This window comes from Heterocephalus glaber, unplaced genomic scaffold (genome assembly GCF_053883595.1).
Source record: "Heterocephalus glaber isolate CG9 unplaced genomic scaffold, H.glaber_assembly_v1.0 deba00000071, whole genome shotgun sequence".
Taxonomy (NCBI): Eukaryota; Metazoa; Chordata; class Mammalia; order Rodentia; family Bathyergidae; genus Heterocephalus; species Heterocephalus glaber.
Genome location: NW_028258137.1, coordinates 5,665,110 through 5,682,764, shown reverse-complemented (window position 1 = coordinate 5,682,764; position 17,655 = coordinate 5,665,110). Strand labels below are relative to the sequence as shown.

Below are 17,655 nucleotides of genomic sequence, written 5' to 3'. Positions count from 1 at the left end.
TTTCTAATTGCATGGCTTTGAGCCTTTTCTTCTCTTATTTTGGTAAGATTGACTAAGTATTTGTCTATTTTGTTTATTCTTTCAAAGAACCAACTCCAGTTTATTGATTCTTTATATTTTTTGTCTCAGTTTCATCAGTCTCTGCTCTGATCTTTAAAATTTCCTTCCTCAGGCTAGCTTTGGATTTTGATTGTTCTTGTTTTTCTAGAACTTGAGGTTATTTCTATGAACTTGCTCCATTTTTGTTATTTATATGAACTTGCTCTATTTTTGTTTAGTGTCCTATAGGTTCCAGTATGTTGTACTGGCATTATCATTTGGTTGTAGGAACTGCCTAATTTCATCTGTGACCCACTGATTATTCAAGAGGGTTTTGTTTAATATCCATGTCTTTGCATAGCTTCTGTCATTTCTTTTGACATTGATTTCTAGTTTCATTGCTATATGATTCAATAATATGCATGGGATAATTTTGTTCTTTTGCGTTTACTTATGCATGCTTTATGGGCTATGTGTTCTATTTTGGAGAAAGTTCCATGTGCTGCTGGGAAGATTGTGTATTTTGTTGTTCAATGGAACGGTCTGTAAATATCCATTCAGTCTATTTACTTGAAGGTTTTGTTCAACTCTGATGTTTGTTGATTTTTTTTGTCTAGTTGATTTATTTGTGACAGTGGGGTCTTGAAGTCCCTATTACAATTGTATTGCTGTTTATCTCATCTTTCATGTGCATTACTGTTTGTTTCATGAAGTTGGGTGCACTGAAATTTGGTGTGTATATGTTTATAATTGTTATATCTTCCTATTGAATTGTTCCCTTGACCAATACGTAGTGACTTTCTTTGTATCTTCTGATCAGTTTACTTTGAAATCTACTGTCTCAAATTAGGATAGCTACGGGCTGGGGATTTAGCTCAGTGGTTTCGCCGCCTGCTGCACAAGCGCAAGAACCCGAGTTTGATCCCCGGTACCAAAAAAAAAAAAAAAATAGGATAGCTACTCTTGCTTTTTTCTTGGGTCCCATTGTATTTCCCACGAGGCATGAGATGGGAGCTGAAGAGAAAATGCATCTGTCTTTCCCCTTTCCATGTTGTGTTCTGTCTCTTCGATTTCTCTGCACGTTTTAATTTTCCTGTCAGATCCTTCTTGTTCCCAGGGATCTAATTCTCTCTTTTTGTTTCCCCAAGTTATTTTCTTCTGTCTGGATTCTGAATCTCAGAGAGTCTGAGTTGTTGCTCAGCACTCCACCATTTTCCTGGAATTCTCCCCACAACATGGCTTTTCAAATAGTAAGGCAGGGCTGTTCAGGGTGCAGAATAATATGTAGAGCTGGGAACAAAAGCAAAAAGTTCGAGATGTGCATGGTATGATAAAATAGGATAAGATATAGTTAAGTGAATATCCACAAACCAAACTCTGGCAGGAACCTAGGAAATTGTTAATAGTGATTGCTTCTCAGGAATAAGACTGAAAAGGGTGAAGAGGACATCTACCCTTCACACCAGAGGGTTCTGTTATATTTGAATATTTACAACTAACAAGAATGATGTTGATAATTCTTTGATGACCAAGTCTTCTCATTGGCATTACTCGACTTGTCTAATATTCTTATTTTGTGTGTTTTCCATTTCAGATTCTTGACGAATTCAAAAAGGATTCCTCCGTGTTTATCCTGGGGTGAGGACCCTTCAGGTGCTGCCATCAGGATGGCTGTGTCCTGTGTCCAGTGGCCTCTGGGAGGGGCCAGCTCTGACCGCCACGGGGACCCGGTCCTGAGCCTGTGCCTAGACTGGGAGCAGCTGCACTGGGCTGTGGAGTGCTGGGAGTTGTCAGGGTTCTGGGCCTCAGGGTCTCCTTCCTGACCGTGCATCTCTGCCCTGAGGAGTTCATAGGTTTCTCACAAGCGTCAGTGATGTGAATGGGCAGAGGAGTCGGAAATGCCTGGCTGAGTAGGCTGGGCTGGATGAGCATGGGCTGGGCATCTTCAGTGCTTCCCCTGCTGCTCGGCGCATGTTCACGGCTCATATATAAAATGATATTTTAGCGCCAGTGCTGCAAGACAGTTCAGGACCTTTCCTAGGCTTTGAGATTCCCCAAGTAGGGATTTATAAGGCACCTGTCTGACGGGGACATGGTTTGCCGCCGAGTTAATGGCACGTAGTTGTGGCTGTGGCGCACAGACGGAGTCCACGCGGTCACCTCCCAAAGCCCACAGCAGAGGAGCCTGAGCTCACAGGGCGTGAGGATGAGAAGGCTGGTGTGAGACTGCAGGCTGGGCAGGAGGGGACAGAAACGGACTCGGAAGGAAGGCCGCCGCCTGCAGGCCTGCGCGTTCAGCAAAGGCAGACAGCTGCAGGCGCATTTTGTCTCTTGAAGTGGTTTAAAGGGGCTCATTCCCGCCCTCTGCCATGCTCCGGGCAGTTCCCTGTTCCATCCTGCAGGATGCACATCCCCTGGGTACCAGTGTGCTTCACACCAGGCCAGCGAGATCCCAGAGTCTAGGCAGTGTCTGTCACGGCTGCTGCCCTCCCTGTATTCAGGACACAGCCCTCGGCTGGGGTGGAGGAGTCTCCAGACACCGGGCCCTGGCAGTGGCTGGTGTGCTCCAGCGGATGTCCCCGTCCTCAGGCTCGGTGTGGGCAGCACACGCTGTCCTGTGGTGTGTGACCCTTCTTGCTGCCCTGGTCTCTGGCTGGTCCCTCTGTCTTCACGGCCCCACCCCTGAGGTGCTCCTCAGACCAGGACAGTAGCAGGGGCACTAGGAGTGGGCCCCACCCTCGAGACTCAGGCTCCAGGGCCCTGTGAATCCTTGTAGGTCCAGACCTGTGTCTCCATGTGGGCCACATGGTACCTGGCCCTGGGCAGGGTAGGGGCCCTCTGGGGGTACAAGGACTCTCTGTGGAATGTGTCCCTAATGTATGTCCCCTTTCCTCATGTGCAGGAACACTGACCGACCTGATGCCTCTGCCGTTTACCTGCAGGACTTCCAGAGGTTTCTTGTACACGAGCAGCAGGTTAGGGGACAGTGGGGCTGTGGGGGGAGTAGGTGGCGACCCCCTGTGCCCTGGTCCCTGCTGTCACGGAGCAGGTGCAGCCTCCCTGACCCTGAGCGCTTTCAATGGTTGTCAAAAGCCACTTTGCTGGGCCGGGGATTTAGCTCAGTGGTTTTGCCACCTGCTGCGCAAGCGCAGGGACCCAAGTTCAGTCCCCGGTACCAAAAAAACCCCCCAAAACCAAATAAAAGCCACTTTGCTGTCTTAAAGCACAACTCTGTGCAGGGCCGAGGATTTAGCTCAGCGGTTTCGCTGCCTGCTGCACAAGTGCAAGGACCCGAGTTCAATCCCTGGTACCAAAAAAAAGTACAACTCTGTGTCACTCAGGCCCAGGAAGAGGAGGAACGAGGTGAGGGCCCAGGGCACTGTGCATAGCTCACCTCTGCCTGGGAAGCCTCCCCTGCTCACGGAGGATGCGGCTTTGCCGGCCGAGCCACTGGGTGTTCTGGGGTATGAGACAGCTGAGGACCCAGGGAGTCTCCCTGGATGGAGGCCGCAGCTGGGCTCTGGGCCTGAGGCAGAGCTGAGGGGTTTTGTGTGGGTGCTGGTTTCTACCAGCGCAACCTCCCCCAAAGACACCAGTCAGTTGCCACATGGGATGCACCTGGCGTCTGGCAGGCAGAGGGCAGGGATGTTGCCTGGCGTCCTACCGTGATGCGATGCCCCACCCCAGGGCAGGATCCGGCTGCCTTGTTGCTAGTGTCCCGGATGAGGAGCGGTGTGGCAGCAAGGGAAATCTGGCAGCCTCTGACCAGCTGTGTGGCCTTGGTCAGGTAGCTTAACCTTTCTGTGCCTGGTTTCCTCCCTCTGAAATGTGGCAAGAGCCCCCATCTCTTGGAACTCTGGGGATTGCAGAAGACTGCAGTGCGCAACTGCGTATGTTGAGGCTCACTTGTATTTAAAATTCTTCTTTTTATCATTGGAGTCTCAACGATTTTTTTTTCTCATTTATTACCTTTTATTTCCCCCGAATCAGGAATCGAATTCAGGACTTTGCACTTGCCAGGCAGGTACAACGACCTTTTGGTTTTGATAGACTTTAAACTGGGTGTGTGGTGCATGACAATAATCTTAGTACCCTGGGAGGCTGAGGGAGGAGGATTACAAGTTCGAGTTCAGGCTGGGCAATCTAGGGAGACCCTGTTTCAAAAACAAGAAAAAGGAGGCCTCGGAGTGTAGCTCAGTGCAAAGGCCCTGGGTTTAATCTGCAGTACTGTTCTCGTTGCCCTCACAAACTTTACATTTTACAGCAGTTTTAGTTTGCCATAAAATTTAAGTATTTTACTTTTTTTTTTTTTTTTTTGGTACCAGGGATCGAACTCGTGTCCTTGCCTTGTGCAGCAGGTGGCGAAACCACTGAGCTAAATCCCTGGCCCGTATTTTACTTTTTTAAAACCTGTGTTGCCGGACATTTCACGCACACACGAAAGTGGACAGGCAGGGATCGTCAGCCTCCCGATGTGGGAATCCGATGTCGCAGTCTGACTGCGCCCGCCTGTCTCCCCGCTCCCTTCCTTTGCTGGGGAACCCTAAGGAAACCCAGGCTGGCCCCCTTCAGTCTGTGACGCGCAGTCCCCCGGGTGGGGCCTCACCTGTCCACCCGCACACGCTCCTGTGCACCCACCCGTGACCGGCCTCGATGCGCGCAGGGCCCGGCCAGGCTCGGAGCCGCTGGCACCGTGCGTGCGCTGCCTCCCGTGCGCCCTCGCGCTGAGTGAGGCGCCCGCGTCCCTGCGTGGGTCCCGAGTGAACCCGAGGCCAGCGCGGGCGCTTAGATGACAGGGCTGACCTCTCTGCGGCCCTGGGTGGGCGTCGCGCGCAGGCTGCGGTTCCCGGAAAGGAGCAGCCTTGTTCAGGAAAGGAGCGCGCCGCCTGCAGGCGGGCCTGAGGTGCGGGTTTGGCGCCACCTCGTGGTGAGGAACTTTATTCCAGAGAGAATCGCAGCCCACCAAACTGGGCAGCCAGGTCAGGGGGCCCAGAAAAGCCCAGGGCAGCCCCTGAGTGAGCGTCTCTGTGCCCTTTGGGGTGGCGGGTGCTCCTGGGAACGGCCATCGCAGCACCATTCTGCAGATTAGTACTTTTCTAGAAAGCACTCTGGCTCTATGTGGTTAAAAGGAAAACTTTAAGAAAACGTGTGTGCACTTTGATTGAGTGGCTGCCCTTCGACCCAGCACGGTGGCCCACGCCTGTGATCGCAGCACTCTGGGCGGATGAGATGGGAGTGATACAGGGGAAATAATATGTAACTCCCGACCGGCTAGATGTCAGATACCCCGAGTTCGTGTTCCCCCAAATTGAAGAATGACTTCTAAGGAACAATTGAGGTGAAGAGTAGGAAAAATTCATTGAAAGAGATAGCTTCTGAGGGCGGGAGGGGATCTGAAAGTGGGTTGCCAACAAGCTCACTTCTCAAAGGAAGTTCTATAGCAAAATCACGAGGTGGGCACAATGTGGGTCAAAACTATGATCAACCAATAAGATTTAGCTGTTCAGGTAATGTTGATCCACTGGGGAAGCAGGACATGTAGCAAGTGTACATGGAGAGAGCAAAGACATTTTTAGCAAGAATAAGAACACCAGGTCCTGGTCACCCACCCAGGTAACTGATGTGTGTCTAGACTTTATTGGACCAGGTGATTCTGATTATCTTATCCCCTGGGGAGGTATGAATGCTTGTCATTCTGGCTTTATCTTGAGGCCTTGCCTTTGACAGATGCAGCTGCAGCCACAGTTGTGATGTGTTCTCATCCTCTGCACTGACTCCTTGGAGGGCCCAGCCCTGTCTGACTGCCTAGAATATTTCTACCTAACTTAGCTGTCTATAATAATTTGGGAGCTGTGTGTGTACCAGGCTCTGAGTTAAGCACATGGGCTTATTTCACATAGCCCCCTGCAGAGGCCTTGTGCAGTAAATGCTTTTAGTCCTGTTTCAAGGCTGAGGAGGCCCAAAGAAGTCATGTAACTTGACAGGGGCGCCCTTGGTGAGAATAGAGGCCAAGCAAGTGACCCTGACAGGCCGGCGTAACCACTGTCCTCCCTAGTGCTTCATACAGATGTCATGAGCTGGTGTAGGGTAGGAGTTGGTAAACCATAGCCACAGCCCAGTGCGGCCACTTGTGTTCGTAAATAAAGTTTTATTGGAACTCAGCCCATGTCTTGGCTGTGGCAGCCTTGGCTCTGCCATGCAGGGATGTGTGGTTGCACAGGTTCCTTGAGATACTCACTCTCTGGCCCTCTGCAGGAAACATTTGCTGACACCTGCACAGGCCATGTCCAGGATGAGGCCTTTGTATGTGACACTTGTTGGCCACTGAATTCAGAACTGGCTGATGGTTTGTTCTTTGATTGCAGCTGGATGGACCCTGAGAGATGAGGAATTGGGTCTGTTCTCTTTTTGGTGATTTCTTGTTCTCTTTGTTATTTTCAGGAGCTTTGGGCTCAGGATGTAAACAAAGTCCGGGAGCAGATGACAAAGTTTATTGACGACACCATGAGGGAGACGGCTGAGCCCTTCTTGTTTGTGGACGAGGTGAGTGCTGGGCTCTCTGAAGCCTGTGTCTTCCGAGGTTTATTTCTGGCTCCTCCCTTGGAGGGCGTTGCTGTCAGAGTCCCTTGACCAGCTCCATCAGGGGTGCTTTTTCCAGGTTTTGGCTTTTCCCAGCTGGGTCTTCTCTTTTGACCACGTTTTCCACAGTGGGGTTCTAGATTTGGCCACTAGAGGGCGTCTGCCACCATGGAGAGTAGAACCTTTACATAGAAAATGCAGGTTCCTGGGTGCCCAAGAGTGGGGGAAATGTCTGCACTGGACCTTGGGTAGGCAGCGGGATGGAGAGAAGTGGGGACCCCCTCTGGGAGGTCCCGGGGGAACCTGTGCCCAATCAGCAGGCTGTGACCCCACGTCACTCAGGCTTCTCATTTTTTTTGCAAAGGGGCTCGAAGTTGGGGTGAGAAACTTCCAGCCCTTTGATGCTGTGCTCTGGGTGATGCTCGGTTTCTTCCATCGGGTGGTGGATCCACAAATGCCAATGTTAGTGTTATGACTAAAACTGCTGTACAGGAAGCGGATACCTTGCAGAATCAGATATTTTGGGATAAACATTAGGAAAGGAAAGGATTGTCCAGGTCCCTGAAACATGTGTCATTGAGGCCTATGGTGGTCTGAGCCACCCTGAAATCCTGGGTCACCGAGGTCAGGTGGCCACCTCTGGGTTTCTCATGCTGCCCTCTCCCATGTGGCTTGGAGCAGACGTCGCTGCCATCACCACCACAGTCCCATCTGTGACTCTTGCAGTTCCTCATGTACCTGTTTTCCCGAGAAAACAGCATCTGGGATGGGAAGCACGATGTGGTGGACATGCAGGACATGAACAACCCCTTGTCCCATTACTGGATCTCTTCGTCCCACAACACGTGAGTTCTACCGAGAGCCTGGGGTGGGTTGGGTGGCATCAAGGGTGATGCAGCTGGTGCCCCACGGTGGTGCCTGGCAAGGCCTGTCGTGAAGGGTGCAGTGTGAACCACTTCCTCCACACTGGGGGACACAGAAGCTTCTGGAGGGGGTGGGGACATAGCCTCCTCTCCCAGGAAGTGGTGGAATAAAAGTCCCTTGTCTGTGGCCCTAAAAAGAAAGTCAGCCTGCCTGCTCCTTCAGAGGTGGGCATCTCACAGGGGCCACAGCAAAGCAATGCAAGTAGCTGTGGAACTGAGGCTTATGATGTGTCTGCTGGGGGTGTAGCAGTGAACAAGGCTCTACTGAGTGTCTGATAGGAGGAGCTGGTGGCAGGAGAACGGCGTGAAGTGGAGAGGGAGGAGAGTTTCAGAGAGAGGAGCAATGGTGCAAAGGTCCTGGGGTAGGGGCAGCCAAGGGGGGTGTCTATAAGGCTGGAGGGCAGCACAAAAAAAGAGTCGGCTGCATAGCCAGCTTGGGTGGGAGCTTATATGTCACAGGGCAATGAGGAGCCACTGTCAGCTTTTAACATATTCCTATGGGCTTGAACCAGTGATGGTATGTGCATGACTGTCACATCAGGCAGCTTGTACTGCTCGTGGTGGAAGTGGTACAGTAGTGCATGTTCCACTGGTGGTTCAAGTCACCTGGCAGTGAGACATGCAAAGCATGGCCCCATTGCGACTGTGTTCAACCAGGGAGCACCACACTCAAGTTGACTGTGTAGGTGATTACAGTGATTGCAAGAAAGAGGGCAGACTGGAGGGGAGGAAGGACGGTGCACTCAGGTTCCGATATTTAGCCTGCCTTATAGGGCAGGGAGGATGAGTCCTTGGTGAGCAGGCTGTGGGCGGTGCTCTCCCAGTGTCCTCACAGGCAGGCCTGGGGGAAGGCCCTTGCGCATGCGTCCTCAGGGATCTGGACAGGTAGACTCTTTCAGGGGCAAATTGATTTCACGGTTCTCTCTTCCTCACCACGTCCATTCTTTCAAGAGTTTGTGTCTTAAGATGGTGGATTCTGCCCAACCTCGGAGATGCTTAAGGAACCTGACACTTATAGAGGGGGCAATGGGTGGAGGCAAGTGCAGAAACACAAGTATTTTATGGCAGTTTGGTGGACAGCATTCACAGTGTAATATATCCCGCCTGTGGTTGTTGGGTGCCTGGTATGGCTTGTGTCTAGATGTCCCCCCAAAGCCTCATGTACTCATAGGTGGGGCTTTTGGAGGTGGCTGGATCTAGGGTGTGAATGTGGATTAAGAGTGTGATGCTGAGTTAAGGTGTGAGGTACTAAATTCGTCCACTGATTAGAATAGCATAGTTCTGAGTGGGACCAACCAAAAAGCATGTAGCCTGGTTGGAACATAAAAGGACAGAGGAAAGGCAGGGTTGCTATTTGCTGCTTCTGCTGCTGCTGCTTGCTGCCTTCTGCCTTCTGCACTCCACACCATGAGCTGTTTCTTTTCCATGATGCCCCTCTGCCATGCCACCCTGCCTTGGAGCCAGTCAACTGAGGACTGAAACCTCTACAGACTGTGAGCCAAATAAGCCTTTCTTCCTTTAACTAGTGAGTGTCAGGTATTTGGTCCCAGTAATGAGAAAAGAAACTAAGACAGTGCCTTTCTGTGCCAGCCTCAGGCCCAATGGCACAATACAAGCCCATCTCTGCTTCTGCTGAGGGCCTGGGGGGCAGCCATGGGCTCGTTCATTTCTTGTCTGGTCTTCCTCACTCCTGACGCACTTTGACCAGGTTCTGGTAGAAAGAGTGCGCTGTTCTGAGCCTATACCTGGCTGGCCAGGGTGGTCACTGGCCATGTCCTGCAGGTGCCCCATGACCAGCATAGCCAGGAGGTTGCAGCGTCTGACCCAGATCCTAGCCTTGGGTGTTTCTGAGCAGGAAGAACTCAGGAGGCCTGGACTGCAAAGTTCCCCTAAGCCACCTGCCCACATGACCCCCTGACCTGTCTCCCTCAGGTACCTCACAGGTGACCAGCTGCGCAGCGAGTCGTCCACAGAAGCCTACATCCGCTGCTTGCGCATGGGCTGCCGCTGCATTGAGCGTGAGTACCTATGGCTGGTGGGAACAACGCTGTGAATGGAGGTGCAGGGCTCTGGAGCTGCTTAGTGCTGTTTTGTGTAAAAGGCCCGGATGTTGGGGGTGGGCAGGACAGGCTGAGGGAGACTGGGTGCCAGTGGTATCTGGACTGAGGGATGTGGCCAAGAACTTTCCCCTAGAAACAGCTGTCCCTAAGACAAAGAGAGGTGCCTCGAACCGGGCCAGGCAGTGGCCATGGCGTCCAGAGTCCTGATGCAGTGGGCAGCTGGGCTTGCTGCCTCCTCCTCACCCCTCTGTCTTCAGAGGAAGGTAATCAGCATGTGCGAGGTTTGCACTGGTTCCTGGGGTGCCCAGGTTCTGCATGGCACCGGCACGGGGTGGGGGTTCTGTGCGTGGACCCTGCTGCCATCCTCCCTTCTCATCCCCTCCTCGGTTCTTTCCCTTCCAGCCTCCCCTGTCACCAAAGGCTCCCAGGGGTGTATCAGTTAGCTTCCTGTCACTACAACAACATACCTGCAATATGAGCTTACAACGATGAAGGACTTATTCTGGCTCCCAGTTCTGGATCTGAGGCCCAGTGCTTTGTTTCTCTGGTGCAGCTTTCATGGCGGCAAGCAAGGCAGAGCAAACTTCCTTCTGTCCAGAGCTGGGGGCAGAAGAGAAAGAGAAAAGGGAAAGCCCAGGCTCCCCTTCAAGGACACGTGACCTGATGACACCCCAGTGGCCTAACAACCTGTCATGAGGCCCCAACTCCCAAAGGCCCCTGCCCTGAGTGCCACCCCAGGGACCAGGCCTTCAACACAGGCCCTTTGGGGGACACTGACCCAAATGTACTTGGCTGAAATGAGGCACGAACATGGGCCAGGCTCCAGCACTGGCAGAAATGCTCATCGTGGCATCCAAGTTTAGCAGCAGTTATTCCACACACTCCCCCTAATCTGTGTTCTTACCCAAAGGAGAAAGCAAACGTGCAAACATGAAGTGAGAAACTGTCAGCTCCTGTTTCCTCTGGGGGTTGAAAATCTTCGGATTGTTTCCCACCATTTATTTCTGTTTGAATATTTTACTCAGACTTTAAAATATTTCTCATTTCTCTATTATTTCCATGGGCAAAAAAGGGAAGCCAAGGTTTAAACAGCGGAAATCATAAAACAAAACACCTCATAAGTATCTGGTTACCAAAGCGACCCCGGCGGTTGTTTCTCGTGGAGAAATGCTCGGCGCCATGTCAGTGCACAGTGACGGTGTGTGCACAGGGAGAGCACAGGCATGCTCATGGTGGTCGCCCGAGTGATCCTGGTACTGAGCTGGGGGAGTCGGGCGGACCCGCCTGCAGGGGCTGAGGCTGCCGTGTTTCCCCTAGTGGACTGCTGGGATGGGCCCGACGGGAAGCCCATTATCTACCACGGCTGGACGCGGACCACCAAGATCAAGTTCGATGATGTCGTGCAGGCCATCAGAGACCACGCCTTCGTCACCTCGAGGTCAGTCGGCTGATTTCCGGGTGGTTTGCCGTTAAGGGAGAGCAGCCGGGGTTAGACAGACAGACGCATGTCACCGCCACTTCCCCAGACACTAGAGCCCTGGGCTCCATCTTAGCCAAAGTCATTGCCAAGGGCTGGCAGGAGGCTCTCTGTAGAGTGACAGTGGCCTCTTAAGCACTCCTGATAGCGCCTAGCAGAATGGGTTCTGGGATCCCTCTCTCTGAGTTTGAACCCAGCTCTGTTAATTACCAGTGCTCTGTTAATTACTCACCACCTACCTGCTGCGGTGCTGAGCACTCAGGCAAGTCATCCCAATTAGACGTCTAATTGGGATGACTTGCCTGAGTGCTCAGCACCGCAGCAGGTAGGTGGTGAGTGGAAACTGAGTCCTGGGGCACGTGGGACAGGTGGGCGACCCCCACCCCGGGCTGTGGCTTGGCTCAGGCATTTGCAGTCAGGCAGGGCATGGGGACAGCGCCTGGCCGACCCCAGCCGACCCGCCCTGCCGCTGCAGCTTCCCCGTGATCCTGTCCATCGAGGAGCACTGCAGTGTGGAGCAGCAGCGGCACATGGCCAGGATGTTCAAGGAGGTGCTTGGCGAGCTGCTGCTGACCAAGCCCACGGAGGCCAGCGCCGACCAGCTGCCCTCGCCCAGCCAGCTGCGGGAGAAGATCATCATCAAGGTAGGACAGCAGGGCTGCTGTCATCCCCTGAGAGCCCAGGGCCCAGCTCCAGTCCTGCTTCCTCACTGATGCCAGCACCTTGGGCAAGGTCATGGGCCTTTCAGAGCCTCTGTGTCCTCTCTGGTCTCAGGAGGATAATACAAGGTGCGATGGAAATATACAGTGAATATTTACATTTTTAAAAATTACAGTAAAAGACACATTGCCATTAGTCCTCCTCAAAATACTCTCTCTTGCTTTGAACACACTTATCCCATCATTCTTGCCACTTTCTAAAACATGAAAGTTATCTTTCTTGAGTATCTTTATGAAGTGTGATAAAAAATATGGTGAGTGCTTCTGCCAAGTACTGTCCACCAGAAAAACTGGCTCATGAAAACATGATGCTGTGTCCTCATCCACCTTATTCACTATATGTAGCACTGTGCCTCTTCTGGTTCTTCCCCAAAGTCAAAATGACCATCAAAGGTGGTAACAGTTTTGAATCAATTCAGGACAACAAGGCAGTGACAACAGCACAACTAAGGACATGAAACAGAACTTCCAGAACTGCTTCAGAAAGTGGCAAGAGTAATAGGATAAGTGTGTGTGAAGTAGAGGAAGTGTTTTCAGGGGGTTAATGGCACTGTGGCCTTTACTGTAATAAATTTGTTAAATTTAAGCATCACCATATTTTTTGATCACACTACGTCTAGAGCCCACCTTGTAAGCTTGCTGGGAGCTGGCTGTGGGCTCGGTGCTCAGCAATGTGCCCTGCTGTCTGTGGCAGGGGCACCAGAATTACTAAATCACAACTGCTTCTCTGTTTCAGGCAAATCTTCACCACACAGCTTGGTGTTTGTCTTAGTTACTTCTCTCTCCCCTGCGGAGACAAAATACCCAACACCCAAAGTCAAAGGAGGAAAGATTTATTTAGCTCACAGTTTGTAGACGTTTTAGTCCATAACTGACTGGCCCCAAGGCAGGGAGGCACAGCAGACAGGTGTCACAGAGGAGGAACAGGAGGAACAGTCTGCGTCGGGCAGAAAGTAGCCAAGCAACAAGGGACCCTAACAATGTCTTTCTGTGCTGTTCACTCTATTCAGGCTGCTGGGATTAGGGTGGTGCCAAACCAATCAGTGGGCTGATTTAGTTATCACACACCCTTAATCCCAACTCACACACTCTAGGTTCAGACACTTCTGAGAAAGCCCCATCTAAAACAGCATAAGGCTTGGGGGACATCTGGACACAGCCATAACATTCTGCCCCTGCCCCACAAAGACTCATGCACATCCCTTTTTGCAAAGGCATTGGTCCATCTCTGAGAGTTGCCCAAGTCCTAACAGTTTCAGCACTGCTGGAAAGTCCAAGTCCAAAGTCTCCACTGAGAGTTAAGGCAAACTCCAAGGTGCAAGCCCCTGTACACATGAAAAGGAAGTTAGACACTGCCAACATTCAATGGCACCAGGTAGACATTTGCATTCCAAAAGGTACAAATAGGGGGATACAAAAAAAATGGGACCAAAGCCAAGTCTAAAATCCAGCAGGGTGAACATTAAGTTGTATACTTCCATGTACCGCAAGCATCCCAGGCAATCTGTGGCAAGATGTGAACTCCAAAGGGCTTGGGTGGCTCCACCCCTATGGCACTTCTGGTTGTAGGTCCCACGGCTTCTCTCTTGGGCCAGCTCTGCTCTCTCCTTGCAGTTTTCCTCAGATGATCCACCTTTCTGGCTTCTCCAAACTTCTAGAGTCTCCATTTTACCTTTGGTTTCACATGCTCAGCTTCACACACTGCCCTGTCAGGGGCACACAGCCTGGCCTCCCAGACCTTCTTCTGAAATCTAGATGGAAGCCTGCCTGACCCTACAACTCTTGCATTCTGCATGTGCCAAAAATCAGCACCACATGAATGATGCTAAGGTCTGCCACCAGCTGGAGCAGCAGCCAGGCTTCCTTCTTTCTTGGCTATAGGGGTTGAGTGCCTGTGAACCAAATCTTGAGGAACAATTTCCCTAGGCTGCTGCCATTTTGCAACATGGTGCTCTGGGACTCTCTCCTCAAAGCAGTCTTCCACTTTTGCAATTGTGAAGCTGCAAGGGGTGGAGTCCTGCTGCTTTTGTCATTCCCTCAGGCCATCTTTTTTATTGTTCCTTCTCAGCATGTAAGATCTCCTCTGGTCTATCTTTGCAGTCCATAACTTTATTGGAGCTTCCTTTCTGGCCAAACTCAAAATGTTTTAAATCATTCTGCTGGGCTCTTTGCTCTTGATTCTCAACATAAATCTGGTTAAAAGCTTCCAATAGTAGCCATTCCACTGCCTCAACATTAGATTGCCTTGAAATTTCTTCTGCCAGATTAATTAGTCTGCCACCCTTACTCTCAGGCTCAAGTAAACTCTCTAGACATGAGCAAAATGCAGACAAACTTTCTGTCAAGGCATAATATATATCATCTGGAGTCCAACAGCCATTGCAGTTCTTCACAGCAGAAATTTCCTGAGCCTGGTCTTTACCGTTTTTTTTTTTTGGTCTTCTGAGCTCTGATCAGAATCTCCCATCCAGTTCAGCCTAAGACATTCCAGCTCTACTTTTTCAGCTGGCATCTCTAAGCCTTTCCTAACTCACTCCCTTTCCACAAGCTAGCTGCAAAGGCTCTTGAGCCACATAGCCAGGTAATGTCCTAGCAACAGCCCCATTTCTCTGGTACCAAATTCTGTCTTAATTATGTTTCTCATTGCTGAGACAAAATACCTGACATCCAAAGTTAGGCAGGGAAAGGTTTATTTAGCTCACAGTTTGCAAAGGTTTCAGCCCACAAGCAGCTGACTCCAAGTAGAATGGCACAGCAGACACACATTGCAGAGGAGAAACAGTTCGTGGTGGACATAAGGTAGCAAAAACAACCACCTCACACAGGCATCTTTCTGGCCCTTTTATGCTCTATCTAGGCTACTGGGATTAGGGCAGTGCTAAACCAGTCAGTGGACTGATTTAGTAATCGCACACCCTTAATCCCAGCATCACACACTCTAGATTCAGTCACCTCTGAAAAAGCCCTATCTAAGATTGAATAAGGCTTTGAGGGGACATCTAGGCCTAAGCCATAACAGTGTTTCTGTACTCAGCAACTCCTAGGCTAGTGTGGGAGTTAGACAGTTGCAGAAAAGGGCCATAAGCAGCAATGGGGTGTTAGAACTGGTGTCCTGATGTTATGGGGGGGTAGGGGTGGGGGGTGGATACTTGACTGTATCAGGGCCCTGGGAAGCCAAGGGAACAATTGGGAACTTGTATTATCAGGATGAAAAGACCAGACCACAGTGGCTTCCAGCAGATGTGAGTTTATTTCTTCTTCACAGGAAGGCAAATATTCTAGGAGTTTGAGCTCTGGCCCATGTGTGATTCAGGGCCCTGGGTCCTTATATCCTGCCGTATCTTCTCCCAAGGCAGGGGTTTTAACTGGGGTCCCACAGACCCCAAAGAACCTGTGGTTAGAATTCGGCAGGGAGGGGATGTGAACTTCAGTGGGAAAAGGCTTGCATCTTATCTTCATTAAGCTGTGTGTAAAACTTAACATTTCCTTCCATTACTCATGTTGGCAGCAAGCCACGAGGGCCTTGTCAGCAGAAGTTGGGAATATTTTCATATCACATTTACAGTTGTTGCAGATGTCTCAAAATAATACCGTGCTCATCAGTAATTGTGAATTATGAGGTTATTAGATCTGCCTCTGAATCTCACTTAAGATGTTAATGAGGAAGCATGTTGATTAGCATATCGCAATTATTTTATTTAATGTCTTCATAATTGTATTTCAATATAATTGACTTCCCCCACCCTATGCATTGCTGACCTTCTGAGAAGGGGTGCGTGCTGTCCCCAGATTTCAGAGCACAGAATGGTGAGGACTGTCTGCTTGAGGGCACTGTCCTCGTCTGGGGTGAAGCTGGGCCTCGGGCACCTCTGAGTGGGGTTCCTGGGGTGTCTAGCACTGATCATGTCCGGTAAGCGAGTGGACATCAGCTGTCCATGTCCCATCTGTGGTCTGTCATGAGAACTCGGTCACAGGACCTACCATGGAGTCTGAAGTATGAAGGCACTGCTAGTCGGGGAAGGACCCCTCACGTGGCCTCAGTGGACAGCTGGCAAGCTCGTAGGGGAGGATGAGCAGGTCCGTACAGCTGTGTCTTAGTCACCTTCGCACCTGTCCGGGTGCCGTAACAAAAGCCACGCGGCTCATCCACCAGCTGATCCCTCACTTCTCCGGAGGCTGGAAAGGTCCAGGCCAGTCCGAGGGCCTCTTCTGGGTTGCAGACTGCCACCCCCTCGCTGTGTCCTCATGTGGTGGCAGGGGTGATGGGGCTCTCTGGGGCCTCTCTGCAGAGGGCACTAACCCCACTCATGAGGTCTGCACCCCGACCTCCTCACCTCCCTGAAGGCCCCACCCTAACACCGTCCCCGGGAGGAGACTGCACCGTGTGACTCTGAGGGGACACAGTCATGCCGACAACAGGACCAGGCAGAGCAGGGGGTCCCCGTCCAGGTGGGGGGAAATAACATACACGAGGCTGTGGTGGCGACAACACATGGCCCATGCCCTGTCATTAGACTACCAGGATCCACTGGCAAATGGCCGTGATCCAGGAGGTCATGGGCTCATGGGGCAACATCACCATGGAAACAGCAGACAACAGCAGGGGGCTCTGGAGCAGCCCACAGGGGAGGGGAGTTGGTGCCCGGTCGATGAGGGCATCAGGGCCGGGAGAGTTTGGGCAAGGTGCCCAGCTCCTGGGGCAGGTGCCCAGAAGGGGCATGGACACTCCTTGCAAGGTGAGGGCAGGGTGGGGCAGGAGCTCAGCCAAGGGTGCCTGGGTTGCTCAGGCCTCAGGACCGTGGGGCTTCAGGGTGTGCCTGGCGGCATCTGCTCCCATTTCCAGCTCATCCTCGGCTTCCCGTTTCAGTTAGCAGTGCCTTCCGCTCTCACTCAGAGGTGTGAAGTCCTGAGGCCCCGTTAGAGCTCCTGGTGCCCCATTCCTGGTCCCCTGCAACTCCTGTTTCCATTCCAGCAGAGGGTGGCATTGGCAGGTGTCAGAGTCACCGTGTGCTGCACACGCACTGGACAGGCATAGGTGTGAATGTCAGTGTCCTCAGACTGCAAGACGACAGCCCCACCGCACCCCAGGCCACTTCCCAGATGTGGACGCTGAGGGTCGGAGGTCAAACAGCTCAGCTGAGGTCACGGTGTCTGCCTCTGAGGACTGTGTCCCCTGCGTGTGCCACGGGGCCATGCCCGACAGGACGTAGGGGGCCTGTTGCCCTCTTTGCCCTTACTTTTCACACCCTGGTTCACGGGCTGCGGTGGGGGCTGTCATTTCCCCTCTTCACATGATAGGTTACTGAGACTCAGACTGTCCCTCGGCTCTGAATTGGAGCCCAGGTCCCACTCCCAAGCCCGAGTTCCTTCCCTAGCGCTCCGTGACCCCAGCTCGTCAGTGCTAGCTGAGGCAACGTCAGCTCTCACCTGGGTGAGCGTTGTCATCACTGCCTTGCTTGTGCAGGTGAGGCGTGTGAGGCTCAGAAAGCGCAGTGCCTGCCCAGGGTCACACAGCTCAGGGCAGAGCAGGCTGCTGTGCTGAGCCCCGTGTGTCTGCCCGGCCTGCGTCCTACTTGCTGAGCACTCACTGTCTGCTAGGCGCTGCCCTAGCACAGCCACTCAACAGGAGAAAGGCAAAGTGCCTTCCTTCCTAGCAGAGAAGACAGAAGACACAGAGATAGGGAAAGCAGGGTGGGAGGAGGCAGAGAGCAGCTGGGCCGGAAGTGAGCTGGGCTGTTGCAGGGAGGGCTGGGGGAACTCCTCCTCCTCCTCCGAGGAGGGGACCCAGGGCCAGAGCCCACAAAAGGCGGGACAGTGCAAGGGGCTGAGGTATGAAGCGCAGATGGACGTTGTGGGCT

At 52.0% G+C, this 17,655-nt stretch overlaps 1 protein-coding gene across 2 annotated transcripts in view; it reads left to right on the top strand.

Moving 5' to 3' along the window:
* LOC101715321 (1-phosphatidylinositol 4,5-bisphosphate phosphodiesterase gamma-2) overlaps positions 1-17,655 on the top strand; it is a 137,256-nt gene that overhangs the window by 69,814 nt on the left and 49,787 nt on the right. For both annotated transcript variants that reach the window (XM_087203664.1, XM_087203635.1), the window contains exons 8-14: positions 1,634-1,677; positions 2,942-3,014; positions 6,481-6,582; positions 7,345-7,463; positions 9,474-9,559; positions 10,919-11,039; positions 11,554-11,722. In XM_087203664.1, the coding sequence (XP_087059790.1) occupies positions 1,634-1,677; positions 2,942-3,014; positions 6,481-6,582; positions 7,345-7,463; positions 9,474-9,559; positions 10,919-11,039; positions 11,554-11,722 (714 nt within the window). The remainder of the gene's footprint in view (positions 1-1,633; positions 1,678-2,941; positions 3,015-6,480; positions 6,583-7,344; positions 7,464-9,473; positions 9,560-10,918; positions 11,040-11,553; positions 11,723-17,655) is intronic.